At 51.6% G+C, this 26,905-nt stretch overlaps 4 protein-coding genes across 8 annotated transcripts in view; 1 reads left to right on the top strand and 3 right to left on the bottom strand.

The window, feature by feature from the left end:
• SYNGAP1 (synaptic Ras GTPase activating protein 1) overlaps window positions 1-7,851 on the bottom strand; it is a 32,474-nt gene extending 24,623 nt beyond the window's left edge. Inside the window, exons 1-3 of one of the 2 annotated variants that reach the window (XM_003789099.1) lie at window positions 7,592-7,851; window positions 4,287-4,408; window positions 1,980-2,085 (exon numbers count right to left, since the gene is read on the bottom strand). In XM_003789099.1, coding sequence (XP_003789147.1) covers window positions 1,980-2,085; window positions 4,287-4,408; window positions 7,592-7,658 — 295 coding nt within the window. In that variant the 5' untranslated portion in view covers window positions 7,659-7,851. The remainder of the gene's footprint in view (window positions 1-1,979; window positions 2,086-4,286; window positions 4,409-7,591) is intronic. The other variant, XM_023512958.1, reaches the window with a different exon arrangement.
• Window positions 7,852-9,719: 1,868 nt separating this feature from the next.
• Window positions 9,720-11,239, top strand: CUTA (cutA divalent cation tolerance homolog). Of its 3 annotated transcripts, none has more exons than XM_003789098.3 (6): window positions 9,720-9,773; window positions 10,173-10,381; window positions 10,537-10,596; window positions 10,691-10,736; window positions 10,853-10,902; window positions 11,031-11,239. In XM_003789098.3, exons 2-6 carry the CDS (start codon window positions 10,200-10,202, stop codon window positions 11,155-11,157), a joined length of 465 nt encoding a protein of 154 aa, XP_003789146.1. In that variant the 5' UTR covers window positions 9,720-9,773; window positions 10,173-10,199; the 3' UTR covers window positions 11,158-11,239. The 3 variants fall into 3 exon arrangements, with proteins under 3 accessions (XP_003789146.1, XP_003789145.2, XP_012660136.1); XM_003789097.3 differs by having other exon boundaries at window positions 9,728-9,907; XM_012804682.2 differs by having other exon boundaries at window positions 9,753-9,817.
• A 103-nt stretch (window positions 11,240-11,342) lies between these two features.
• On the bottom strand, window positions 11,343-17,252 carry PHF1 (PHD finger protein 1). Of its 2 annotated transcripts, none has more exons than XR_001161266.1 (15): window positions 16,995-17,211; window positions 16,129-16,303; window positions 15,667-15,748; window positions 15,480-15,575; window positions 14,715-14,815; window positions 14,459-14,607; window positions 14,188-14,283; window positions 13,933-14,001; window positions 13,684-13,807; window positions 13,507-13,574; window positions 12,966-13,070; window positions 12,653-12,828; window positions 12,469-12,563; window positions 12,126-12,206; window positions 11,343-11,966 (listed from the first exon to the last, which is right to left on the bottom strand). XR_001161266.1 is itself a non-coding variant. In XM_003789095.2 (15 exons), exons 2-15 carry the CDS (start codon window positions 16,285-16,287, stop codon window positions 11,678-11,680), a joined length of 1,701 nt encoding a protein of 566 aa, XP_003789143.1. In that variant the 5' UTR covers window positions 16,288-16,303; window positions 16,995-17,252; the 3' UTR covers window positions 11,343-11,677. The 2 variants fall into 2 exon arrangements, 1 of the variants encoding a protein (XP_003789143.1); XM_003789095.2 differs by having other exon boundaries at window positions 12,653-12,839; window positions 16,995-17,252.
• Window positions 17,253-18,299: 1,047 nt separating this feature from the next.
• The window catches only part of KIFC1 (kinesin family member C1), an 18,943-nt gene continuing 10,337 nt past the window's right edge, over window positions 18,300-26,905 (bottom strand). The window contains exons 4-11 of the mRNA XM_023512837.1: window positions 24,979-25,032; window positions 24,801-24,851; window positions 24,195-24,595; window positions 22,061-22,840; window positions 20,822-21,112; window positions 20,645-20,718; window positions 20,431-20,506; window positions 18,300-18,436 (exon numbers count right to left, since the gene is read on the bottom strand). Of these exons, the coding sequence (XP_023368605.1) occupies window positions 18,392-18,436; window positions 20,431-20,506; window positions 20,645-20,718; window positions 20,822-21,112; window positions 22,061-22,840; window positions 24,195-24,595; window positions 24,801-24,851; window positions 24,979-25,032 (1,772 nt within the window). The 3' untranslated portion in view covers window positions 18,300-18,391. The remainder of the gene's footprint in view (window positions 18,437-20,430; window positions 20,507-20,644; window positions 20,719-20,821; window positions 21,113-22,060; window positions 22,841-24,194; window positions 24,596-24,800; window positions 24,852-24,978; window positions 25,033-26,905) is intronic.

Below are 26,905 nucleotides of genomic sequence, written 5' to 3'. Positions count from 1 at the left end.
CGCCGCCGCTCCCGCCGCTGCCGCCGTTGCCCGGGCCCCGCCGCCGTTGCTAGGCGACCGCTGCTGCCGTGGCCGCCTCTGTCACGAGCCCCGTCGCCCGGAGACAGCGCGACAGAGACGGGGGAGGGGGAGAAGGGGACCCCCAAAACCAACCATCCCTTCCTGAGCAGGACCCCCCCCACACACACACCAAACTACGGAAGGAACGAGGGTTCACGGCTCCACCCAGCAGAGGAGGAGCCCTGGATTCCCATGGCCCTGAAAGGTCCGGCGACCTCTCCAAGGATGGAAGAGTCCACACCCTCAGCAAACATCTTTGCATACCCAAGCCTACCAGGCCCCAGCAACCTTTATGTTCCATGCACATCCTCTATACCCTTTACCCTTTATGTTCCATGCCCCCGAAGGCCCTAATGTTCGCCAGCCATCAACTCTCACTAAACCTTCCCCTCGACTGTAGTATATACCCCTGGAAACCCTTCAAGTCCTACTTAACTCCAATACAGTACCTCCACATACGACCCCGATCCCAAACAGACATGGTGTCCCCAACCCCAAACACACAGGAGACCCATGCCAGAGATCCCTAGCCCCTGAGGACTCAGGGTAAAGAGAAAGATGAGGAATTATGTAGGCAGATCAGCCAGGACACAGGACACATAAGCACCGTGAGCATGTGACCATTTTGGCCTGGGCACAAAGGTGTACACATGTGAACATACACACCTTTCCCAGACACGGACATAACATATATACACAGATATGACAGACATCACGCACAATCTCTGTATACAGTCCATCACCTGGCTTCATCTCACAGAGATGTGCTACCCACACACTCCTATGGGTCAGAGGTTCCCATGACAATGACACACATTCCTGACCACTCGCTCACCCGTCCACCCAGGGTCACAGGCCAGGCCGGCAAGGGCAATGAGGCCTGAACCTATCAAAAGACCGCTGGAGGGAGCCACGGGATAGGGACAGGCCCATCCCTCAGGCTCTCTGAGAGAAAGAAATTGGTAGCCTAGATCCCTGAGGGGAGGGAGAGCTGATAGGAGAAAAGGGTCATCTGGGGGTTGGAGGAATGGGGGACGTGGATCACTGGATCCCCGGAAGGGAAATGCAGAGAAGGGGCCAGTGACAAGGGGGTTTCCGGGGGCTGAGGGCGTCTCTCTGCACCTTGGCTGCAGATCTCTGTTCTCTGCCTTCATCTCCCCTCACTGTTCCCATGGAAACCTTTTAAGCGAACTTCTCAGGAAGACAAAAATCTTTTTTTAAATGACTAAAGAGGGGGGTGGGGGGGCAGAAAGGGGGAGGGAGGAGAAGAGACAGATGGAGAGAGGGAGAGAGTTGGAGAGACAGACCGAGCAGTTAGCTCTACAGACAGACAGAAAGGAGATGAAATGGGGGGCGGGGCTGACGGGGTTCCACCAGGAACGAGGTGGGGAGACAGGGTAATTAAGAAGAGCACAGAAAATAAGAGAAATCAAGGAAGACAGAGAAAGGGAGTGATACAACTGCAGAAAATAGAAGCAATTGATGAGATGAGAGAAAAGGGGGCAAGAAAAGTGGGAGACCACAGGCCTGAAGGTCCGAAAGAAGAGTTGGGAGGGGCAGGGGCAGGAACTAGGTCATTCTCTCCAAGATCCCCGACCAAGGGCTAGGAGGCGCTGAGACAGGCACACTCGGACTGGAAGCTAAAGATCTAAGGAAACTATTTTTACAAGCAACAGGACAACAATCAAACTTCGCTGCTGGAGAGGAAAAAAGGAGCGAAGCAGAGCAAGGACCCGCTGGGGCCTCTCACCCACAGCCCCTGGCCAGCTTCACATCCCAAAGGAGGGCGTTGTCTTTGCCTCAGCCCGCCCCTCGCCAGCTCTCTCGGTTCCCCGACGCCCCCGCCCCTGCCAACCGGCCCCCCTTCAGCCCTCTCCCCGCGCCTCTTCAAGGCACGAGAGCCTGCTCGGCCGCCGTACCATGCTCGCCGTGGGGCCGCCCCTCCACCGGCACGGAGACTGTGCGTCTCAGCAGTTTGTTGCGACTGGACTCGCTCCTCCGGTCCCGGATCAGAAGGGGGTGTATCTAGGGGATGCGGGAGGGGGTGGGAGTGGGATGGTCAGACCTCACCGGCCCGGCCCGCCCCTTCTCCTCCCATCCACCACCGAGGAAGCGTGGGCCTCCTTTTCCTCCTGGCCCACCTTCAGCCCCTTCTCCTCTACTCCTAAGTGTCTCTGAGTGGCTCTCTCCCGTCCCCTTCCCATCTCTTTCTCTCATTCCTTCCCGTCCCACCCTCTTCTTTTCTCCCTCCATTTCTCCTGAAACCTGCCCGAGAATTCTCCCAAACCCTACTCAGCTTATTCAGCTACTCCTCAGGAGTTAGCTACTTCCTGCATTCACTTTTCCCTTGACCTTCAGTTCCTCCATTCTCCCTGCTTTCTTCCCAACCTCCCACCTCCCTTACCCCCTTTTCTCCCTCCGAGCCTGTCACGGGGGTAGCAGAAGCTGCATTTATAATCAGGATCCACAGCTTGTCTCCCTCCCACGGCCCGGCTTGCGGCCAGACTGGGACCCAACCTCCCCTCCCCCCAGAAGGGCCTGGTCACCACCCCCCTTTCTTCTCCTAACATCACTCCCCACCCAACATCTCTTCACTCCCTTCCTCCCTTTAGCCATACCTTTCCCTAAGCCGCACCCCCAGCTTCCCCAGCCACCTCAGTCCCAACCTACATACCTTTCCAACCCTCCAATCTCCTCTACCCTATCAGGAGCTACAGGCACCAGACACCCCCACCCCACCCTGCTAGCCCCCAGCCCCAGTTCCACAACCCATCCAACTCCCTGTGACCCTACACACTGCTTATTTTCACAATTACATCCACTCCTCCCGCCTTGCTACTCCAGCCCCTGGCCAATCCTGTTGTCCCTCAGCTTGCTGGTTACTGGTCCCTTCAATCTGTTACCATTTCTGTCAGTCTTTTCATCACTCCAGCCATTGTTTTTCATCTCCATCCTTATAATAGTTTCCACTCCTCTTGGTTCCCGGTTTCCCCAATTTATCCTTCAGCCCCCAGCCCCCTGATTAAGGCTGATAAACACTAGTCAATGCCTAAAACTTAGACTGCCACCACTTCTCCCTTCAAAGTCATCAGGTCCCGCCCTAGACACCTCTGCTTTACTCTGTGGCCTGGAAGCTCTCTAGCTCTCTAACTTTCCACATTCTCACCTACACTCCAGGTCCCTCAACACCTTGGTTAGCCCTAACTCCAATTCAAGCAAGCCCTGCCTCACCAAACCATGCCCAGTAGCTCTCAGGGCACATCTCTCACCACTTCTCGTCTCCCACGGTACCCTATCATTTGTCTACCAAATCACCCTCATTCCTTGAATCATACTCATGGGGCATCCATCTTTCATATTTACATCCAATGGACCCTTCATTGCTGACCTAAAAACCTTTCAAATCTGAACCTACAATTCCCTGGCTCTCAAATCTCTTTACATGGTCATCACCTCCATAAAAGACCTATGTCCATTTCATCTCCCTCACTCTGACTAGTTAGTCCCTGCTGCTACTCCTTTAGACAGCTCCCCAGACTCCCAGTCCCCCTTCTCCCCAGGCATCAGGTATCTCCTTCTTTAATATTATTCCTTCCTGATGCCAACCAGTCCCTGGCAAAAGCCCTGATCTCAGACACCATCCCAGTCTTCACCCCATGCATGCCAAGGTCTACTGACCTCTGTCATCTCTTCCCAGTACCATTCAGCCTCCTCCCAGTTATCAAAAAAACCCACTCTTCCCTGTATTTTCTCCAGGTCCCTCAATTTCCTCTTCCTGAACTCTGCCCCATGATGGAGAAAGGACTGGAAATGGTGAGTGGCGAGTCTAGTTCAGTGGGAAAAAGGAGAGAGGTCTTGAGGAGCACTTTGGAGGGAAAGTCTTCCCATTTCTTCACCTCTTCTCCAAGCCCTCATTTCCCTCTGCTATTCTAACCGATCCCACAGTATGGACACAGGGTACAAACATGAGGCACTCTCAAAATCTTCAGAACCACATCCTGTCCCCAACACTGCCCATGGTCCTAAAGACCCCTTGGTCAAGATGAGAATGATTTTCCCTTTTATCACACCCTAACCCAAGTCTTAATGGCCACTCTCGTCACACCATTTGCAAATGTTTCTCTCTTCTTTGCCTTCCTTGTGTCTCTCCCCCTCACTAATCAGGACTCTCTCCATTCTCCCACATTCTCCCAGTGGTTTTCTCCCAACCTCATCACCCTGCTCACCTCGTCCTCATCCAGCATGAGCAGCTGGTTCCCCGAGATGATGCAGAACCGAGGGTTCCAACCAGGACGATCATATGGAGAATGAACGTATTGGGTTCGGTGCATAGGGGGTCCCCGTACATCTGGGGAACAGAGACACACAGAAATAGTAAGGGAGACTCTATGCTTGTGGTAGCAGAGGCCTAAAATGGCAAGAGAGTCCACAAAGTGGGAGAAGGGGACCACATCTGGCCTTGAGATCATCATAGTTGAGGGTGAGGCAGCTAGTAACTTTAAAGGAACACAAGACAAGCCTTTACATCTGGGGGAAAGAGAAGAATTGCATCACATTACTGGGGAATCTGTAGACTTGAAGGAAGAAATACAGAGGGGTGGGTGAGGGAGGAGAATTCTATCATGACAAAGAAGGTACATGTTTGGGAGCAGAGAAAGATGAGGGAGCTTTCCACCCATTTCAGAAAAATAAAAAGGCAGACATGGAGCAAAAGTGTCAGAAGAAAAACACATAGGTTGGTGGCAGTTATCTGATAAAATGAAGGGTATCCAGATAACTGCAAAAGACAAGGACTTGGAAGGTTGGCCACCCATTTGCAAGAAAATAAATGAAAAACTTTACAGCTGTGGGAAAGTAGGATGGAGGTATGTGTGGGAACATTGGGATCATGAGACTCCAAGAGCTGAACATCTGGAAAAGAAAGGCAGTGGGGAAGCTCACCTGTTTACAGAGTCAGAGACATGAGAGGGCCTCCCTTCCCACCTCCCCTTCTCTGTGCTCTCCTCCCCTAATCCAACCCTATTCATCTTTTGGGGAAAGTTCTGATTGTTCTGATGATAAGAAGATGATTTTTGTCAGTATCAGGCTGTGGAGGGGCCAGTGCAGAAGGTGGGAAATATGCCCTTGTTTGGGTGAGTAAAGACCAAATTGATCTCTTCCCCCATACATGTCCAGAGAGCAAAGATCTGACATTGTTTCTCCCTACCTCCCACCTAGTCTCCATAGATAGGACAGAAGCCACAAGTTAGGAGCATCCCTAAGGCACAGTGAGGAGCCTGAGGAAGGAGGTGGGGAAGACTCGTATATCCAGGACTGATGATGCAGAAGGACCTCCAAATATAAAAGCTGAAGATGGTTACAAAATGTCCAGGAAAGAAGAATAGCAGACCATGTGTTGCCTATGCTAAGAGATGCCCCAGGGTCCCCGTCCCCCAACTTTGCTTTTCTTCTTGTCATGCCCTCCTTCCTGCAAATACCTCTCCTTTAAACTCTAAGGCCTGCACACCATCACAGGGACACAAGACAGACCCTATTGAGGTAAGAGAAGACAGATTGGTGATATCATAGTGATAAAATTAGGCTTTAGGTATCAGTGAGAGAGAATTTAGAGGAAGAAAAATCAAGTTATATCACTTTAATGGGATAATTTACCACGGGTGTACTATAGGTAGGAGAACTGGCCTTTGAGCTTCATTTCTACAAAATGCCCTGAGTGGGAGAGTTTTGAAAAATCCAGCCATTTTCTGTCTGCAAACAGGTCCCTCAAATTTATCCACCTTCCAGATCAAAATAAGAGATCAGCCCCCAGAATGTCCACTATCTAGAAAGCACAGTACTTTGAAACCCTATCTCGGTGCCATCTCAGGGACTCTAACTAGTACTGTTTAAGATACAGAGATCACCAATACTGACTGCAGACATTGCAGGCAACATGCCCAGTGCACTCACACACTCCGTACACCCAGAGGAGAAATCTGTTGGTACACATAATCATTTTGGGAGGAGCCAGTTCAGGCCGCAGTCAAGGGAGGCAGATTAGACCTCAGGGGGCAACTTTTTTCTGAGAGCAGGAGAGGGCACAAGGAACTTAGGAGCACTTCTGGAAACACATACACACACTGGATTTACAGAAGAATGATTCTGGAAGGCAGATTTTAAAGAGGCAAAGGAACGTGGCTGAGAAAGGGGGAAAATTTAGTAGGATGAGAAATCCCACAAGGGCTCAGTTGGGGATCCCTTATAGCGTCTGTTTAACCATCAAAATGTGTGTTTTGCACCCCAAATGTCCAACATCCCATATGACAAGAGGAATGGTGATGCGAGCTGAGGTATTCAGGGAAAGACTTGAATTCAGGTAGGCACAGACTTGTGGTGACAAGCTAGGGAGAGGGATAGGGAATGGACTGAAGAACAAATAACAATAACAATCTAAAAGAAGAAGTGGGAGATATGATAGTAAATACCTAGGGACAAGGGAATATATCAGAAGGGCTCAACTGGAATGGGGCAAGAGGATGAGGCAGACCTAACAGGGGGGCCAGTATAAAGGGGTCAAGAAGGAGGAGGTAAAGAGCTGGCAGAAATATACAGGAACTATCAGAAAAAAGAAGAGGGGGTGAGAGAATGGGTACCAAAGAGGGGACTGATATAGGGGAAGGACAGAAGAGGGACTCATATAAGGAACGGACACCATATGGGGGGAAAGATATAGGTGATGGACAGCAGAGAAGGGAGGAGGAATGCAAATAGGATTGGAGGTGGGGGAAGGGGGTAAAAGTGATGAAGAGGAGAGAGCAGTTAAGACCCCAGGGGCTACATTTCAGTGGTCAAGAGCCTTAATGAGCCCCACAGTTGGGGCAGGATCCTAACCTGGCCCCTATTCCCATCACTCAATCTTACTTGTATCTGCCCCCTCCCGAAAAACACATATATAATTTGGCCCTCCCCCTGCCCTGGTCTCCCCTCCCCCAACCCATTCCCTCTCTCTCTCTTCCCTCCATCTGGACCCTTCATCCCCCATCCCCCATCCCCCCACAGCCTCCCTCTCTCTCCATCTGGCCCCTTCTCTCCCTCCATCCTTGCTTTTTCTACCCCTTACCATTCTGAGCCCCCACCACATACTCCCCCCCCCATTTTCTTGGCTTTTCTTTTCACCCGTTTTCATTTCCTCCTCCTAGTCCCTCTCCTAAGATTCTGTCCCTCTATTTCCTTGATATTTTCTTCATCACTAAGCTCCTACCCCCAAATTATTTCTGCAGCTCTTCCCCAGCCCAGTCCTTCTACCTTCCCATCCCTTTCTGGCGCTGTCTTTCCTTTTTATCATTACCCTCTCAGCCCCCCTTCAAGGCCAGTTTCGTGGCCCTTCCATTCCTTATCTACTCCTATCCCTCTGGCCTCCAATCCCTCCTACCCCGTTGCTCCCACCCCTGCCTTCTCGGTCCTCCCCCTCCCTGGCCCCGACTCTCCCCCGCCCCCTGCCCCTCCCCCTGTTGCCCCCCATCTGGCCCTCCCCCTCCCCCCAACACCGTACCTCTGAAGGGGGCATAGGACATCGCGGGGATGCTCCCCCGATGGATGGAGGCGCGAGACCTGCTCATCAGGCCTGGGGGGGGAGGGGGCGGGGGGACGGGGGAGAAAGAGAAGAGAGAAAGAGGGGGAGAGAGAGGGGGAGAAGGAGGAGGAGGTGGAGGAGGAGGAGGAGGAGAGAGGAGGAGAGAGGAGCAGAGAGAAGCAGAGAGGAGGAGAGAGGAGGAGGAGGAGGAGAATAAGAGCCAACGGCAGCAGCGGCAGCCGAGAGAGAGAGGGGGGGCGGGGGAGCGAGCGAGAGCGAAGAGAGCAGGAGGAGGAGGAGGGAGAGACTCTGCAGCCCCCACCCCTACTCAGGGAGACCCAGAGAGAGAAAGGGAGAGAAAGTGAGAGACCCCTGATTCCAAAACATGCCAGACAGATTAATCTTTGCTAAAGATGCAGACCCCAGACCCTAAGAAGGAAAGATCCCCCACCTACAGAGAAAGATAACCTTGCCTCCCCCTGTTAGTTAATCTGAGACACAGACCCAAAATCTAAGGAAAAACAGACCTTTGAATGGGGGGGGGGCGGGAAGAATTCATGATCCCCCTGAAAGAGGTGCCAAAGATCAAAATCTTAGAATCCATTCTCATAAATGTTCTCCACAGCCATAGAAATCTTTAAGACTCCGGACTCTGAGGTGATGATTTCAGGAACCAACACCTGAGACCTACACTTAAAGAAAAGATAAGGCCTGGATTCAGAAAAACCCAGACCTAAAATTAGACCTTAGATCAGAGAGAGATCTGAAAGACCCTAGACTCAGATCTTACAGACATCAGACTCAAGAGACTGATAACTCAGAGACAAATTCCAGACCTAAGGGGAGACAAAGAGATATAGTCAGTTGGCCCAGAAATGGATAATTCAGAGGCCCCAAACTCATGAAGAACAGTTTAAAAGACCTCAGAGAATGTGGCCATATACCCTGAAACACAGAAACCCCCCAAACCAAAAAAACATAAAAAAGGAAATTCTGTTCTGAGAAAGCTCCCAACACAAATATTGAAAGACCCTACAGAGATCCATCTCAGAGACAGACTTCGAACCCAAAGGAAATCTCGGGATAACCCCCAACCTAGGAAAGATAAGTATGTGAGAACCCTAACACTAAGTATACCCTCTACCTGAACATTGACCCCAGACCTTGGAGGGTGGGGGAATATTGGGCGAGGGGAATGGCAAGAGACTTTTTTTCTGCTGTCTGCTCCCACCGCTCTTGTCTCTTTTTGGCCCCTCTCTCCATTTTTGGGTCAGAGGATGAGATTGGGCCCCAGGGAGGTTATGTAGGGCAGGTCTTGGCTCCTTGGGGGGATGGGTAAAGGAAACAAGACCCAAGGCTGAGAGGTGGACCAGTCTAGGAGAGTGCAATAGGCAGGGAAGAGAGCACAAAAAGACCATTACCACTATCTTCAACCTGCACTTATTCTGATTCACCAGTCCTAAGCTTTGGGTTTTCAGCTAAGAGAGTTGGGGTGCCTTCATCCTCAGTTTCCTCATCTTATATCCCATTTACAGGGTCTTGATGTCCTTTTAAAATATTTTTCCTCACTTAGCCATCCAGTGTCTGCCTAATCACACCCCCCTACCCAGTGACAACTGGCTCCTCCTCAGATCATCGTGTTCAGTGTTCATTCCCCAGCCCAGGCATATTTCAGTCCTAACTAAAGGGACGGGGTAGTTCTCCTCACCCCCTTAGATTTAGCCTCAGACACTCCTACCACACAAGGGCTATCAAATAGTGTAGAGCCTGTTATTAGTCATATTAGGGCTTTTAGGACAATTCCGCACTCCTCAGACTGACGCATAAAGTCTGCGGGGTCTCCCGCCCCTCTTTCCTAGCGCCAGCTCTTTCCTCACGTGGCCTGCGGGGCTGGCCTGCGATTGGCCACTCAGTGTCACTGTGGGCGGTACCTCTGCCTGAGAGGACCGGCCCCCTCACGTGACCGTAGAACGCTGCTGCAGCTCTCAGCCAGCAACAGACCATTTCCGGTTTACACGGAAACGGGCGTGCCACTTCTGCGCATGTCTAGAGATCCAGCTGTCGATTGGCCAATTCTCCCTTCGCTCCTCCCTCATTAGGAGGCTGGGCAAACTGAATCACGTGGTGTGTACTGTTTTCGCACAACGTGGTTGTCGCCCAGGTAAGAAGAGGCTGCTGTTCCCGAGCTTGGGCTTTTTTCTCTAGGTAACGTGTGGTGTTTGAGATCAGCTCTTCTCTACCAGCAAAGGCTGCATGAGTGGGGGGCGGGTTCCCGCAATCCTGCTCGGCACAGGGGTGAGTGACTGGCCCCGCCCCTTCCGATCCTCTAATCCTTGACCACTACCCACACCCCAAATTCTGGAGGTTGGCTTCCTGAGGTGTGAGTGGGAAAGAGTACTTGCCTTAATGTTGCAAGTTTCTCTCCCAACTTAAGGGACATTTTCCTTCGGGGTGCAGAAGAGGGAGGGCAGAGCCTGAGTGCTCAGCCAAGCAAAGATTACCTGGCTGCAATTTCCTGGTGTGGCTGGGGGAAGAGACCGAATTCGTCCCTTGCTCTCAGGCCGCTCTGCTGCTGTCGGTTCTTTGGATGCCGGCGCTGCCGCCTGTGGCTTCTCGCCTTTTGTTGGTACCCCGAGCCCTGCTGTCCATGGCTTCTGGAAGTCCCCCGTCCCAGTCCTCGCCGCCTTCGGGCTCTAGCTACGTTCCGGGCTCGGTCTCCGCAGCCTTCATAACTTGCCCCAACGAGAAGGTCGCCAAGGAGATCGCCAGGTGGGGAGCAAAGTTGGACGATCGTGAAGGAGAATAGGGTTTGCGGAAGGAGAGTGCTACTTTCTGCTCTCCAGCTTTGGAAACCTGTCTTTGGGCTGCCAGTGCAAAAATCAGGGTCATGGGGCACTCTGAATTTGGCTTTCTATCACCTTTAGGGCTGTGGTGGAGAAGCGCCTAGCAGCCTGCATCAACCTCATCCCTCAGGTTACATCCATGTAAGTCATAGGAGCTGGGGGCTGAATGGCAATTTTTTTTCTGGGGGAAAATCTTTGCTCCGCACGACTTTCCACCTCTCTCTGACCTTTTCAGTTATGAGTGGAAGGGAAAGATCGAAGAAGACAGTGAGGTGTTGATGGTGAGCAGCATTCCCTTACCAAACAAAACTTCCCTAATTCCCTGACCCATTTGACTCTTATTCATATGACATCAATCCCACCCCTTGATTCAACCATGTTTATCTTTGCTTCTTAGATGGTTAAAACCCAGAGTTCCTTGGTCCCAGCTTTGACAGATTTTGTTCGGTGAGAACTGAGTTGAATAGGGGTGAGGGTGTGTATTGTGAGCATTCTAGGGCTTGTGTTTGAAGGGGTGGGCTCCTTTGGTCAATCTTTGAGTAACCCCTGCACCACCACCCCAATCTATTTTGCAGTTCTGTGCACCCTTACGAAGTGGCTGAGGTGATTGCCTTGCCTGTGGAACAGGGGAATTACCCATACCTGCATTGGGTGCGCCAGGTCACAGAATCAGTTTCTGACTCCAGCCCAGTCCTACCATGAACAGCCCTGTACCTGCCATGATCCCTCTGACTTCCAGGTGATGACTCGGCCCCCATTAAATCTTACCTTTGGTTCTTTCTGCCTTTTGCCTTTTTTCCTTATCACATGGAAATAAGATTGAGGAAGATAAGTGCTTTTGGGCCTTGTATTTTCTCCATCTTTCAGAATGACTCAGAGCTGTTAGATTTATTTCATTTTATTTCAATCATACAGAGTCTGGGATCCCTTATCCCCCCTCCTCAGTCTCTGCCCCCAGGGGATAAATAATTTTAAAAAATATTTAAAAAGCTGTAACAAAATAACATCAAAGGAAATGGGAAGGAGGGTGGGAAGGTCAGGAGTCATGAGGAGGGTAGAAAAGACAGAGCTCTTCCCTACCCACCCACTTGGATTCCAGCCTGGGCAGTAGGGACAATTACCCCCTATCTCTCCAGGTACATCTCAGCTGTAGGTGAGGTCAGAGGTCAGGGTATGAAAGTGCCGGTGTGTGTGAATGGGAAGGTGGGCAGAGGCAGGCTGTTCAGAAGATGCCTCCTCCTCCCCACTCAACCAGGTACTGTACAGAGCCATCAGGCCGCACTCTCCGAGCTAGGACCCGAACAGGGTCCCCTCGGGACAGGTAGCCAATCCCACCTCGGACTCCTCCTCCGGTCCCAGGAGACAAACTACGGCACAACGGAGAAGGGGGTGCTGAGCGTCTAGGAAGACCTGGGGATGGGGATGGGACTGAGGAAGATGAGGCAGTCATCGAGTGGGGGACACTTTTAGGGATGTCTGTGGGGAAACCAATGTGAAGTTCCAGGGGTGACCTAGGAAGAAAAGGTAATTTTGAGTCTGGACAGATGTAGAGAAGGACTGACCAAAAATGGGGGCCAAATGTAGATCAGAGAAACAAAAGAATGCTTATAGACTAAAGAACTCCAAGAACTTAGGTTGGGCATCATTGGAAATAGGGGATAGAATCTCACCTGTCTGGGGGTTCACCATCCCCAGAGGTCCCTGCAGTGCTGGCAGAAGGGTGGAAGGAAGCGAACATCCGGATGGGGCTGCTGGAGTTGGGGAGAGGAAAGTCAGGACCTGAAGCAAGGGAACAGGACCTTCTTCCCCTGGGAAGTGCAAAGCTCAAACACTACCCACAGAGGAAGAGGACCCTCATACCCCTAGAATAATGGGTACTATATATTGGTTCTGGAAGTCTCTCTAGGAAAAGAAGTATGTAGGGAAGGGAGAGAGGGAAAAGAATTTTAGGTGAGAAAGTCCACAAGATGTAAGTAATTGGGAGATCTGGTTTGGGGGTAGAGGAGTACTGACCTGGGCAGGCAGCGGGCATCTGTGGGCCGGAAGTTGTAGCCGCTGCTGCCCTGGTAACTCTGGTTAGGGCTGGGGACTGGTGGAGACACTGAGGCCTAGAACAAGGAGCAAAGGATTGAGAAATAATCCTTGCTTCCTTCCCACATCCCACCATTTGCCCCATGGGGTTCCCCTGCCCCTGTACCTGCAGTGCCCTCTGCAGACGAGCCCGCTCCCTCTGTTCCCGGGGCTCGGGCTGATTGCGCACTGCTGAGGGTGGCCCCAGCTCCTCCACTTTCCCCTTCTGCCTCCTCAGGGGCTCTGGCTCCGGCCTCCGGCGCTTCCCCAGGGGACGTGAGACCCCTCCCCCAGGGCCCTGCCCTGAAGGGAAGCTGTAAGAGGCCTCCTTATCCCCCCAGCCCCCTCCCGGACACCCCAAAGACCTCCCCATTTTCTATATAAATACTCCCCCAGACTAATACCCTGAGAATTTCTCCCATCCACCCTGGCCCAGTGACCTGGTGGGGGCTCCATCTCCAATAGGGGGCTCCACAGGGGGAGGGGTCCGAGCATGAAGACCAAACAAACATTTCCTTTTCTTAATCTCTCTCCCTGAAATGAAACTGGGGTGAGGAGAGCAATTAGAAAACGTTACCCTCATGACATTTTTCAGTCCTTTTCAGTGTTGTTCCTCCAGGTGGGTTACAGACCCTCCCTAACTTCCAAATCTCCATCTTTTTTTTTTTTTGAGATAGAGCCTCAAGCTATCTCCCTGGGTAGAGTGCTGTGGCATCACAGCTCACAGCAACCTCCAACTCCTGGGCTCAAGTGTGTCTCCTGCCTCAGCCTCCCAAGTAGCTGGGACCACAGGCGCCTGCCACAACGCCCATCTACTTTTTGGTTGCAGCCATCATTGTTGTTTTGGTGGGACTGGGCTGGATTCAAACTGACCACCTTAGGTGTATGTGGCTGGCGCCTTAGCCACTTGAGCCACAGGTGCCAAGCCCAAATCTCCATCTTTTTCTAAGCCTCCCTTGTTATCCCCTCTTTCCAACTCACCGATCCTTGTGGCTATTGAGGGCAGAGAGGAGCTTAGAAGAACGTTCTCCCTTGGGGGTGTCTGAAAGCTGTTTGGGAGGGGTAAGGAATGGGGTCAGGGGAGCTGTGATTTCTCCTCTTCTCCTTTCCTCTATGTATACCTGTCCCACCCCAACCCCAATCTCCACAACCCCTTACCTCCCCCAGGAGTAAACTGTCCCAGTTCTCAGACGTGAAGGGGAGAATCTCTCGGTCAAAATCAAAGTATTTCTTCTTACAGCAAACACTGAGGTGGTAGAGGACAAGATGGGCCACATCCACCCTGGAGAAACATCAAGTTATCAAGGCCACAGAAGCATTACAAAAGCCAAAGGAATTTGAGGTGGGAGGTTGGGGCATGTAGGTTGTGTTGAGAGTTACTCTGAGAGTGTGCCCAATCTAACTCACCAGCGAAGCTGTAGTCTCCTGACCTTCTCAGGCCCCCCCCGACACACGCAGCATTCAAACTCATAGAACCTGGACACAGGCAAAGAACACACCTTATTCATGTAAACTGTGCCATGTCATGGAGGACTCACAGTCAAGGATGGGGTGAACAGGTGAAGAAACAGTGTAGCAGTTGACAAGAGATGAGTGGGGAAGGGAACTGCAACACAAAGCAAGAGGGCATCCTTGACTCCTAGAGGTCTGCCCTGGTCTCACCTGTCCCCATAGAGGAGGGGCTTGCTCAGACACTGGGTACAGGCCTCATGGAACCACTGCAAGCAGCTCCGGCATTGTAGCATTTTCAGGTTCCACCTGAGGGGGAACACAGGACTAGTGGCCTCCAGATGCCCTGTTCCCCACAACTGTCTCTAACTCTTCTTATCACCTACCTCCTACCCCCTTAGTGCTCCTCACATGATGTTTGTTTTTCATTTTCTGGGCTTTATCACATCACTCATTCTATAACCTGCCACCCCTCATTACTCACTCCCCAGGACCACCACAGTAACAGTAGCTCTGCTGTCGGTTGCTCAGATGTCCAGCATCCCAGTCTAGCCCCTTTAGTCCATATGGCAGAGAGAGCTTCATCCCTAGCATGGCCCGTGCATAGGGACCCTTCTTCAGTGCACCGCCCCTCTGCAGAGACAGAACAGGTAGGAGGCCTCCAAGGGGTGGGGAGAGGAAGGGCTTGGGAGAGGCTATGGAGTCTCCCACAGGAAGGGGTAACAGGAAAGTATATTTACCTTGGTAGCGATTGCAAAGATACACTGTCGGCAGACCCAGGATGTGCCCTCTCCCTCTCCAGGGGCTGGGGCCCTGGGAACATGGCAGTCCTGGTGATAAGCTGAATAATGATAATGTTGATAGTAGACTGCTTATTGTATTGCATACTTGTCCTTAGTATTGAGATAGAAACAGTCTTACCCATCCCATTTAATCCTTGACCCTGGTCCTGTTGGGGTGGGTGCACATTCTTAGTTTACAAGTGAGGGAACTGAGGCTCCTAGAGAAACCTCTAGGGACTTACCCAAGGTCATTTGGTTACAAAGGGTGTATATGAACCACCCTCTGCCTAAAAGCTTGTGCCACCTCTTACCATGGCTGCCTCTCCCTGTGCTGCAAGGGGATGAGGTACAGATTTGAGGAAATTGGCCAGAGTGATGACCTGGAGACTTAAGACCAGGACAGGTGAAATAAGGATCAGCGCTGGGCTGGGTGTGGTGGCTCATGCTTGTAATCCTAACACTCTGGGAGGCCGAGGAGGGTGGATTGCTTGAGCTCAGGAGTTTGAGACCAGCCTGAGCAAAGGCAAGACCCCATGTCTACTAAAAATAGAAAATCTGAGGCAAGAGGATTACTTGAGCCCGAGAGTTGGAGGTTGCTGTGAGCTTTGATGTCACAGCACTCTATCCAGGGCGACAGCTTGAGACTCTGTCTCAAAAAAAGGACCAGTGCTGGAGGGAAGCGTGGGGGGAAAACTGGACCATTCTGCTGTCCTGTCCTCTCACCGTGGCGACACTTCTCACAGCTGACCAGCCGATTCCCAGGGACCACAGTCTCAGAGCGACAGACACAACAGAGGAGTTCCTCCCCAGGGAGGGCAGCTGTGAGGGAAGACAGTGTCAGAGGCCTTGTTCTTAAACCTCTTTCTACGTCCTAAGCCAGATTCTTGATGGGATGTAAGTAGGGTCTCACCAGGGCTAATGTCCTTCCATAGAACCAGAAATTGGGAATCATCCTCAAACTGGACCAGACATACCTCTCGAGCACTGTCCACCTGGAATGGATGAGCACAAAGGATGAAATGGGAAGCTGAATTAGATAAGAGGAATGGGAAGGTCAGCAGTGGAAAGCCTTACCTTCTTTTTTTTTTTTTTTTTTTTTTTTTTTGAGACAGAGCCTCAAGCTGTCCCCCTGGGTAGAGTGCCGTGGCATTACAGCTCACAGCAACCTCCAACTCCTGGGCTCAAGCGAGTCTCTTGCCTCCGCCTCCCAAGTAGCTGGGACCACAGGCGCCCGCCACAACGCCCGGCTATTTTTTGGTTGCAGCCGTCATTGTTGTTTGGCGGGTCCGGGCTGGGGATTCGAACCCGCCACCTTAGGTGTACGTGGCTGGCGCCTTAGCCGGTTGAGCTATAGGCGCCGAGCCAGCCTTACCTTCTTGATGGTGCCCAAGTATAGCAGCCCATCAGTCCACCTAGCCAGGACATCTTGACCCTCCCAAAGTCGAGGCCTGGGGCCTGAAGTGGGAGCAGAGGAAGTTGGGTCCCAAAGTGAGTGGGCACCAGAACGGCTCAGCCGGGGGGGCTGCGCCATTGCATTCTGGGGAGGCCTAAGCAGAAAAGACATGGGTAAGAGAACATTACGAATGCCCCACTTGCCCATTTTCTGTCAAGAATCAAGCATCTGTGCTCCCAGTCTCCAAATCTCTAAGACACCTGGATAGGAAACCACTGGGCACCAGTCACCAGCTTCTTGATTCCTGCTCTTCCAACTATGACTGGCTCTCCCTAACCAACCCCCTCTTTAGTCTCCCAGCTTCCAGAGGTCTCTTGGGATATTATATTCTGGCTTTGCGATTTTAGAACAAGTGACGGTTGCAGAAGCAAAGGTTACCATTCAGTTTCATTTTACCCTGCTGTACAGAGGTATCATAATTGGGGTGCTCTGTGGCCCAGAGACGTGTTTTGGGAGCATTTTCTGGAGATGTTTTCCAGAGTAGAAACGGCTGTCTCCCGGGCCTGCATGTCTCATTAAGAACAACCATCCTGGTGCCAGGTTATGTCGGGTCACCCTCAAATTCGGGGCACCCTGCCCCCGGGTTAGATAACTTCCCTGAGTGCCCCAGGAGGGGGGCGTGTCCCAGTCACGGTCTCTACTCCCCATGACCGCAAGTCGGGGAAAGGACTTGAGTCCGTCCAGACGCAAGGCCAGGGCGGCGAAGCTCTCCCGCCAGCGCCTTGTGAGCCGACCCCCTGCTCCCTGCCCCCCCCCACCACCGGAGCCTCCTACCACCTCCTTACCGGTGACAGCTGGGGCCGCGGGGAGCCGGGCAGGGGCAGACGTAGGAAACCTAGGCGAGCCCCCCGCAAGGGGAGGGCACGTCCGGGCGTCGGGGGGCGTGCAGGCAGAGGCCGGGGGGTCCCCAGGCCCAGCCCCTCGGTCCCGGCGGCTCAGGGGCGTATGACGCAGCAGCCAAACCAGCAGCAGCGGGAGGAGGAGGCGGCGGGGGGGAGGGAGGGAGGGAGGGAGGGGAGGGACGGACCGGCTGGGGGGGAGGGTGGTGGGAGGGGAGGACGGGGGGAAAAGGAGGAGCCGGAGGGGGGGGCGGGTTCCACCTCACCCCACCTCCTTCACCTCCAACAGGCCTGGAGGGCGCTTAACAAGAGGCTGGCCCTCCTGGGCTGTAGGCGGGAATGGTCGTACCCAGTGGGACAGGGAATCCCCTCAGCCCCTTCCTCGGACCAGAGACTTGCCTTTGAGGCAAGAGGGAATCCCCCCTCCCGACAGCCCGCCTCCGGACTGGACCCCCGCCCCATGCCACATCCGTTAGCTGCCCCACCCCCCACAGTTACTCCAAGTCCCGCCCCCCGGCTCCAGTTCACAGCCACGCCTTCCATTCACCCTTCACGTTGCCCCCACCACACCCTCCTCCTTCACCCGCCCCGCCCTCCTCCCGCTGTTGCCCCCGGCCCCGCCCTCTCCGTGGTAAGTTTGCCCCCCCCGCTGCGTTTCTGCGCACGCGTGGCCCCTCCTGCGCGCGGCACCTGGGCGGGCTGAGCCCCTCCTTTGAGGGGCGGCGGCGGTTGACGGTTGGCGCGAGGGAGTCGGCGGGCGTGCGCGCCTGCTTCCCGTGTACGTCCCACCCGGCTCTTCCCGGGCGGGTGCAAGGACGAAGGCGAGTACCAAAGGCGGTGACGCCACCGAGAGCCAGCCAATGAGCAGCAGGAGGACAGAGCCCCGGCGGTTCGAAAGGAAAGGAGGGAAAGGGCGGGAGCAAAGAGCCAGCAGTTTCTGGGAGCGCACATCGGCCCGCCCCTGGGTTCCTATTTCACCTTCCCATTCACCAAAAAGCCCTCGTGCTGGAGTGGCAGGTAATAAGGGCTAAACCCTAACTAGTGGCAGTGGACAGGGTGTGCGTAACACCTCCTATCCATGTGAGCGACCAGGGGAAGAAACATTAGGAGAAGATGATCCAGACTAGAGTGTAGAGGCCATGAGTCGAAGGGAAAAAAAAAAACTGCAAAACACAAATGGCAGAATGGACAAATCCACAGCTTCCACCTTTATAGTTATGAAAAGTGTCCTCTTTTTTATTTTAAAAACAACTGTTCTTTATTTATACATAGCCCCTCCACCTAATAAACCATCCCTCAGCGCCCACCCCCAACACACACACATAGAAGATCTGGATCCGTCATCACTTTCTGTTGGCCTGAGCAGTACCAATAACACACTGGTTCACCTGTGGCAAGGGGTTAGGACAAAAAAGTTTGCAGAGTAACCAATAATTTTCTCAAGATCTTCTCTTCCCTTACCCCAGTGCTACAGCCGCCCTCAAAGGAATACTGAAGAGTTCTGAAAGGTTCGGGCTGGTCCCATTTGTGTTTAGTTCTATGTGCACTAGGTCTAGAGGAAGTGAAAAGGCCTAAAAGATAGAAGCTCCCCACATAGAGATTCAGGAGCAGACAGAGAAGCTTCTTTTCCCATCAATACCCTGGTCTAGAGACCCCAAAACTCTCTCCCTCTAAAACAATAACTTAAGATTGTTAATAACACCCACTGAGGAATTAGGAGTTCTTAGGAAAGTGATCATTCGATGTCTGGGGGAGAAAACATATAAGATTAATCAGAAAAAAAGACTACTGGGGTCCTGTCTAAAGGACACAGAAGCTGACTTGAAGGGGCTCCTGTAGGCCAAAGATAGGACAATTGAACATTAGAAAGAATAGGCTCAGCGCCTATAGCTCAGCTGGCTAAGGCGCCAGCCACGTACACCTAAGGTGGCGGGTTCGAATCCCCAGCCCGGACCCGCCAAACAACAATGACAGCTGCAACCAAAAGATAGCCGGGCGTTGTGGCGGGCACCTGTGGCCCCAGCTACTTGGGAGGCTGAGGCAGGAGACTCGCTTGAGCCCAGGAGTTGGAGGTTGCTGTGAGCTGTAATGCCACGGCACTCTGCCCAGGGGAACAGCTTGAGGCTCTGTCTCAAAAAAAAAAAAAAAAGAAAGAATAACTGCGGCTCAGTGCCCGCAGGACAGTGGTTATGGCACCAGCCACGTACACCAAATTGATGGGGTTGAACCCAGCCTGGACCAGCTAAAACAAAAATGACAACTGCAACAAAAAATAGCTGGGTGTTATGGCGGGTGCCTATAGTGCCTACTTGGGAGGCTGAGGCAAGAGAATTGCTTAAGCCCAAGAGTTTGAGGTTGCTGTAAGCTGTAATGCCACTGCACTCTACCAAGGGCAACATAGTTAGACTGTCACCAAAAAAAGAAAAAATGAATAAAATATAAAAAAGAAAGAATAACTGCATGGCTCACACCTGTAATGCTAGCATTCAGAGAGGATGAGATGGGGATGGATTGATTGAGCTCAGGAGTTGGGAGACCAGCCTGAATAAGAGTAAGACCCCTCTCTACTAAAAATAGAAAAACTAGCTAGGGGAAGCTAACGAAGAGAATCACTTGAGCCCAAGAGTTAGAGGTCGCTGTGAGCTATGATGCCAAGGCACTCTACCCAGGACCACAGAGTGAGACTCTGCCTCAAAATAAATATCTGGGAGGTCAGGAGAATTATTTGAGACAACCTGAGCAAAAAAAAAAAAAAATAGAAATATCAGCTAGCATGGTGGCATGTGCCAGAAGTCCTAGCTACTTGGGAGGCTAAGGCAAGAGAATCACTTGAGCCCAAGAATTTGAGGTTGCTGGGAACTGTGACACCATGGCACTACTGAGGGTAACAAAGTGAGACTGTCTCAAAAAAAACAAAAAAAAGACAATAGTTAAAAATGGAATCAGGCGCAGTGCCTGTGGCTCAAGTGGCTAAGGCGCCAGCCACACACACCTAAGGTGGAGGGTTCAAATCCAACCTGGGTCCGCCAAACAACAATGACGGTTGCAACCAAAAAATAGCCAGGCATTGTGGAGGTCCTGCTCCGTCTGTGGTCCCAGCTACTTGGGAGGCTGAGGCAGGAGACTTGCTTGAGCCCAGGAGTTGGAGGTTGCTGTGAGCTGTGATGCCACAGCACCCTACTTAGGAAGATAGCTTGAGGCTCTGTCTCAAAAAAAAAAAAAGGAATCAGGTGAGTAGTACCCTAGATGCCTGACAAAAATAAATCCTTTTGGGATAAATGTTCCCACCCATGGCCTGGAAAACAGAATGAGTTAGGATAGAGAAGCCCATAGCCATCCATTCATGACTCCTGATAAGGCCTGAGCTTGCTGGTAATTGTACCTTGGAGGCAAAGCGTAGAGAGTTGAGAGTCTCGGAGACATTTTCTTCTAGTGGAGAAATGTTCACAAACATGAGCCTATAGAAGGAGAAGATGCCCAACCCCATAATTAGTGGCCAGCAGAGCCTGAACAGGTCTCCCTCAACTGTTCCCCCTTTCTACCCCTCACCCAACATAGTTTCTACCTGACCCCTGCCATCTGTCCCTTGCACTCACATCTTAGAGCTGCCACCCAGAGAGTTCTGCAGCAGGTAGGTGAGCTTGCTGTTCCGGTAAGGCACGTGGGACTCCTAAAGTGTTGAGTGGGGGACAGGTGGTTAGGATTAGGCAGGATTCTGCACAGCGAACCCCACCTGGCCCCCAGGTTCCCTCCCCTCTAGCTTTCATTTCCACCTTATTGCTCAGGGCCATGATGACAAGTCCCAGAGTAGACAGGCTGCTGTTAATGGCCTGTGTTTCCCTAAGGCGTTCCCGCTCCTCTGGGCCCAGGGCTAAGGCTGGGTCAAGCCGCTCGCTCCCAGCCAGGTCCACTAGGCTGAGTGGGGCCCCACATTGCAGGCCTCGGCTAGAGTGCTCTCCAGAGATCTGTAGTTGGAACACACTGTGGCTACGTGATGACCGTTCATTCTGGGCTGTGCGGGCCACAGCCCGGTTCTGGTGGGCTAGACGGAGCAGGGCCCTCACCTACAGAGGGGGAGCAACAGGGGCAAAGGCAGGAAGGAAGTCAGTATACAATTATGTCAGGTATGGTAATGAAAATAGGTCCCCTGCCTCTTGGAGCTTCCTTTCTACCCAGTCAAGAGACAAAATAAAATGCACAGTATATCTGAGAATGCTAAGGAGTAAGATCACAAAATTGGAAGTATGTGTGTATAGGGGGCAAGTTTACCCAGGACAGGTAAGAATGACCTTCCCGCCTCAAGATCTCTAGGATAAGAGCATTCAGGCAAAAGCCACTGAGATGGGCTTATGACTAACGGGGTTGAGGAACACCAAGAGTCAGCATGACTATGGTAAATTGAACAAGGTATATATAAGAAACAAGACCTCAGCCGGGCTTGGTGGCTCACACCTGTAATCCTAGCACTCTGAGAGGCCAAGGCAGGTGGATTGCTTGAGTTCAGGAGTGCGAGACCAGCCTGAGCAAAAGCGAGACCCCGTTTCTACTAAAAATAGAAAAACTGATGCAAGAGGATCACTTGAGTCTAAGAGTTGGCGGTTATGATGCCATGGCACTCTACCCAGGCTAAACAACGATGACAACCTCAACAAAAAATAGCCAGGCATTGTGGTGGCCACCTATAGTCCCAACTACTTGGGAGGCTGAGGTAAGAGAATCACCTGAGCCCAAGAGTTTGAGGTTGCTGTGAGCTATGACACCCCTGCACTCTAACAAGGTAACAAAGTGAGACTTGTCTCAAAAAAAATACTTCAGAGGCAACTGGCAGGGAGGGAGCTCCTTCAACAGATGTATAACTCTCTCTCTTCCCTGGTTCTGTTAAGGTACATATAACTTATAGCCCACTAGCCAAAACTACATGGTGGTACTTTGTCCTCCCAACTTGTCCTTTGTCCTTCAATTTCTGTTCCATTCCTCCCTATTCCCCAGTTCCAGTGACCACAGGTGCTTACTTCTTTCTCACAGGAGACAGGAACATATCGAGCATTGGTGACAGTAAGCTCCTCACTCCCTGGCCCTGCACGGCGAATCTCACACTCGCCCCCTTGGCCCTTCCGGTTTCCAGTGGCCAGCAGGTCTCTGACAGTCTCATTGTATATTTCTACGTAGCTTGCCACGAAGCTGTAGGTCCAACCTTGGCCACCCAGCTCCTGAGCCATAGAGAAGAGATGCCGCAGAGCCCGAGGGATCAGCCCCTCTAGCTGAGGGTCTCCGCCAGGCCCACCCTCCATTGTGAAGGTCTTGCCGCTGCCTGTCTGGCCATAGGCAAAGATGCAAACTGGGTAGCCATCCAGGGCTGACTGGACAAGCATGGAAATCTCCTCAAACACTTCATCCTGTCTACTTCCTGGTGGGAATACCCGGTCAAAGGAGAAGTCATGGCGGGTCATAGGGGCTGGTGCCCCACTTAGGGTCCCACGCCGTTCATCAGTCCGGGAGAGACTAAGGCGGGTTGGAAGATCAGAAGGCCCACCAGGGCCAGAGGGAAACAGGAGGAAGCCAGAGGGTGGGGTAGGCTCCCCTGGAAGGACAGGGCGGACCCGGCAAAATACACGGATGTTGCCCTTAAGTTCCTGCAGCTGGTTGTGCAGTCGCCGGCGTTCCATTTCTAACCCATGGAGACGTTCTCCTCGCTCAGCTAGTAAGGCTGCCTGGGCTGCAGTCTCCTGCTGCAGAGATGCCACCTCTGCTTGGCTGCTTGACAGAGCTGCTTCTGAAGCCTGAAGCCTTCCCTGCCCAGAAAAAAACAGAACATACACAGAGGATGAGATACAACCAAGAATAAAAACAAATCATATGGCCAAGATGGAACAGGGAAGTGGAGATGAGGTCCCTACCCCCAAGGACCCTACAGTCCAGGAAAGAAAGAGATGAGAAAATAGGGAATCATGTACAAGGATAGGGAGTTATATGGGAATATCCAGGAGGGGCACAAGGAAGATGATAATACCCATAAGTATAGGGATAAACTAAGATAGAGTGCAGCGGCTCTATCAACGACAGCTGCAACCAAAAAATAGCCAGGTGTTGTGGTGGGAGCGAGTGGTTCCAGCTACTTGGGAGGCAGAGGCAGGAGACTCGCTTGAGCTCAGGAGCTGGAGGTTGCTGTGAGCTGTGATGCCATGGCACTCTACCCAGTGGGACAGCTTGAGGCTCTGTCTCAAAAAAAAAAAAGAAAGAGTGCAGGAAGAACATTCCAGAAAGAGGAAAGCACATATGCAAAACACCCAGGAGTGAAAGTTGAGTCATTTAAGAGACTACAATAGGGAAGCACCTGTGGTTCAAGGGGAAGGGCACCGGCCCCATATACCGGAGGTGGTGGATTCAAACCCGGCCCCAGACAAAAAAAAAAAAAAGAGAGACTACAAATAATTTGATCTAGATGTTGCTCACCAAGAAAGAGTTAAATGAGTATAGGAGAAGGGAGAGAGAGTATCATGGGGATTTGTGATCAGGACGGGGACCTGAAGAAAGAGAAGGGAATGGAAGACTAGGGGAAGACACAGATTCAGGTGGTAATGTGCTTAGGAACTGAGGCTGAGAAGGGATTTGGGCTATATGTAAAGAGAGAAAAATTTACTATGCTAATTGAGTAAAGAGTAGGGAAAAGTAGGGCAGAAAGTAAGATAAGTCAGGAATGAGCTAGGCTAGTGATGGGTAGAGAAGACAGAGCCATACTAGTGGAGAGAGGTAGTCAGAGGTTATTAGCCCAAAGAATCTTTTTTTTTTCTGAGACAGAGCCTCAAGCTGTCCCCCTGGGCAGAGTGCTGTGGCCTCACAGCTCACAGCAATCTCCAACTCCTGGGCTCAAGCGAGTCTCCTGCCTCAGCCTCCCAAGTAGCTGGGACCACAGGCGCCCGAAACAACGCCTGGCTATTTTTTGGTTGCAGCCGTCATTGTTGTTTGGTGGGCCTGGGCTGGATTTGAACCTGCCACCTTAGGTGTATGTGGCTGGCGCCTTAGCCGCTTGAGCCACAGGCGCTGAGCCGAGTCCAAAGAATCTTCAGGGATACCTGGAAAGGAGGGGAGGTACAACCTCTGCTAGAAAAGGAGGGCTGGGCATTTGGTTGAGAATCTAGCCCTTACCTCCTGCTGCTCCAGTCGGGAGGTCAGTTGCCTCCGCTCCTCTTGTAATTCCAGCTGTTCTTTCTGAAGCTCTTGAACCAAGCCCTCCTGCATGCCCAGCCGCTCTTCCAGCTCCAGAACACGGGCACTCAGGTTTTTTAGCTCTTGTTGACCTTGCTCAGCCTGAGCCTGTACCCTGGCCAATTCCCCTTCCAGTGTCCTACGCTCTGTCCCCAGGGCATTGGCCTGTTGTTGGGCATCTCTGAGCTGGTCCCGCAGCTGCTGGTTCTCCTGGTCCAATGTTTGAGACCTTTCACGACAACATTTCAGCTCTGCATTTAGGTCACATAACTGACCCTTTAAGTCCCAGGCTGGACGTTTACTGGGTTTCTTCCCTCCTACCATGGGAGGAACAGCTGATGCTAAGATGGGTACAGAAAGGACAAAGGTCAGTGAAGTCTTGGCTCTCTATCCCTTCCCCTTCTAGCCCATAGGCATTCATACCTTATGCTACGTCTGTCTCCTTCCATTCCAGACAGGGAAGAAATCAAATGGATTTTTCTGGGTACTCACCACTTCCTCTTCCCTATTCCAGCCTCTCACCCAATAGTTATGTTTGTCACCTACCGCTAGGCTTCTGGACAGCAACAGCAGGGACTGGCTTCTGGTTTTTCACCACTAAAGAAAAGGGGAATTGAGATAGGAATTATGTGGGCCAGTGTCCCTCCTCCTCATTCTCTCCATCATTCTCTCTTTACATATAACCCAAATCCCTTCTCAGCCTCAGTTCCTAAGCACAAATTACCTGTGTTAATAGCTGTAGAACACCGAGGTCCTGTCTTCCTGGAAACTTTTTGAGCTGTCCAAGAGATATGAGAGGGAAGAGAGGAAAAAGTAGAATGATTATTCTGAAAGTGGCATGTACACTGGCTAGGTCAAAGGCACAAACACAGGGGAGGTGCTGCTTCTGAGAATTAGAAATAAGATAGCTACTGTCCTCCCCTGAGTCTGGCCAGCTCCTAATGATATCCCTCCTAGGATCAGAAAATTATAGTCATCCTTCATTATCCAATGTGATATTCAAGTCCCTCATATAAAATGATATAGTGGCTCGGCACCTGTGGCTCAAGTGGCTAAGGCCCCAGCCACATAAACCTAAGGTGGCGGGTTCGAATCCAGCCCGGGCTTGCCACAACGACAGCTGCAACCAAAAAATAGCCAGGCGTTGTGGCAGGTGCCTGTGGGACCAGCTGCTTGGGAGGCTGAGGCAGGAGCCTCACTTGAGCCCAGGAGTTGGAGGTTGCTGTGAGCTGTGAGGCCATAGCACTCTACCCAGGGGGATAGCTTGAGGCTCTGTCTCAAAAAAAAAAAAAAAAAAAGATATAGTGTTCTATTCTTCTGTATACTTTAAATCATCTTTTTTTTTTTTGAGACAGAGCCTCAAGCTGTCCCCCTGGGCAGAGTGCCGTGGCATTACAGCTCACAGCAACCTCCAACTCCTGGGCTCAAGCGAGTCTCCTGCCTCCGCCTCCCAAGTAGCTGGGACCACAGGCGCCCGCCACAACGCCCGGCTATTTTTTGGTTGCAGCCGTCATTGTTGTTTGGCGGGTCCGGGCTGGGGATTCGAACCCGCCACCTTAGGTGTACGTGGCTGGCGCCTTAGCCGGTTGAGCCATAGGCGCCGAGCCTAAATCATCTTTAAGTTATTATTATTATTTTTGTTGTTGTTGCAGTTTTTGGCTGGGGCCAGGTTTGAAACCACCATCTCCTGTCCGTGTATGGGGCCAGTACCCTACTCCTTTTGCCACAGGTGCCACTCAATTATTTTAATACCTAATTATATCCATTACTATTATATAAATCTTATGTAAATACAGTAATGTGCCATATAACAACATTTTGGTCAACAACAGATTTCATATACAATGAGATATACAATGGTAGCCTGTAAGATTATAATGGAGCAAAAATTCCTATTGCCTAGTGACATCGTAGCTATGGTGATGTCACAGTATTACTTGCCTGTTTGTGGTGATGCTGGTATATAAAAAAACCTGCACTGGGTGGCGCCTGTGGCTCAAAGGAGTAGGGCACCAGCCCCAACTAGCCCTGGCCCAAAGCTGCAAAAAAAAAAAACCTGCACTGCCAGCTGTATAAAGGTAGAGCACATGTAATTACGTATAGCATACAAGTACTTGATAATGTAATGACAACTATGGTACCAGTCTATATATTTATTATGCAACACTTTTCATTGTTATTTTGGAATACACTTTTTACTTATAAAAACAAAAAATTAACCATAAAACAGCCTCAGGAAGGTCCTTCAAGTGGCATTCCAAAGAAGGTATTGTAGACTGAGTGCAGTGGCTCCCATCTGTAATCCTAGCACTCTGAGAGGTTGAGGCGGGTGGACTGCTTAAGCTCAAGAGTTGGAGACCACCCTGTCTCTATGAAAAAGAGAAAAACCAGCCAGTGGGCCAGTGGGCACCTGCAGTCCCAGAAACTCAGGAGGCTGAGGAAGAAGGATCACTTGAGCCCAGGAGTTTAAGGGTACAGTGAGCTAGGCTGACACCATGGCACTTTAGCCTAGACAAAAGAGTGAGTCTGTCTCAAAAAAATAAAAAAAGGTGTTGTTAAAGAAGATGACAACTTGGCTCAGCACCTGTGGCTCAAGTGGCTAGGCACCAGCCACATACACCTAAGGTGGCGGGTTCAAATCCAGCCCGGGC

Source organism: Otolemur garnettii, unplaced genomic scaffold (genome assembly GCF_000181295.1).
Source record: "Otolemur garnettii isolate 467f Iridium unplaced genomic scaffold, OtoGar3 scaffold00031, whole genome shotgun sequence".
Lineage (NCBI taxonomy): Eukaryota > Metazoa > Chordata > Mammalia > Primates > Galagidae > Otolemur > Otolemur garnettii.
Note: the sequence above shows the minus strand (reverse complement) of the source record. Positions and strands in the feature narration are given on the sequence as shown.

Excerpts from the sequence above, each read along its gene's own strand:
- CUTA (XM_003789097.3), top strand. The coding sequence starts at position 9,866 with ATGAGTGGGGGGCGGGTTCCCGCAATCCTGCTCGGCACAGGG. Across the intron at positions 10,737-10,852 it reads AAGACAGTGAGGTGTTGATG|ATGGTTAAAACCCAGAGTTC; the intron begins GTGAGCAGCATT and ends TTTGCTTCTTAG. Across the intron at positions 10,903-11,030 it reads GCTTTGACAGATTTTGTTCG|TTCTGTGCACCCTTACGAAG; the intron begins GTGAGAACTGAG and ends TCTATTTTGCAG.
- PHF1 (XM_003789095.2), bottom strand. The coding sequence starts at position 16,287 with ATGGCGCAGCCCCCCCGGCTGAGCCGTTCTGGTGCCCACTCACTTTGG. Across the intron at positions 12,840-12,965 it reads GGAGATGGAGCCCCCACCAG|CTTCCCTTCAGGGCAGGGCC; the intron begins GTCACTGGGCCA and ends GGCCTCTTACAG. Across the intron at positions 11,967-12,125 it reads GATGGTGAACCCCCAGACAG|GTCACCCCTGGAACTTCACA; the intron begins GTGAGATTCTAT and ends TTTTCTTCCTAG.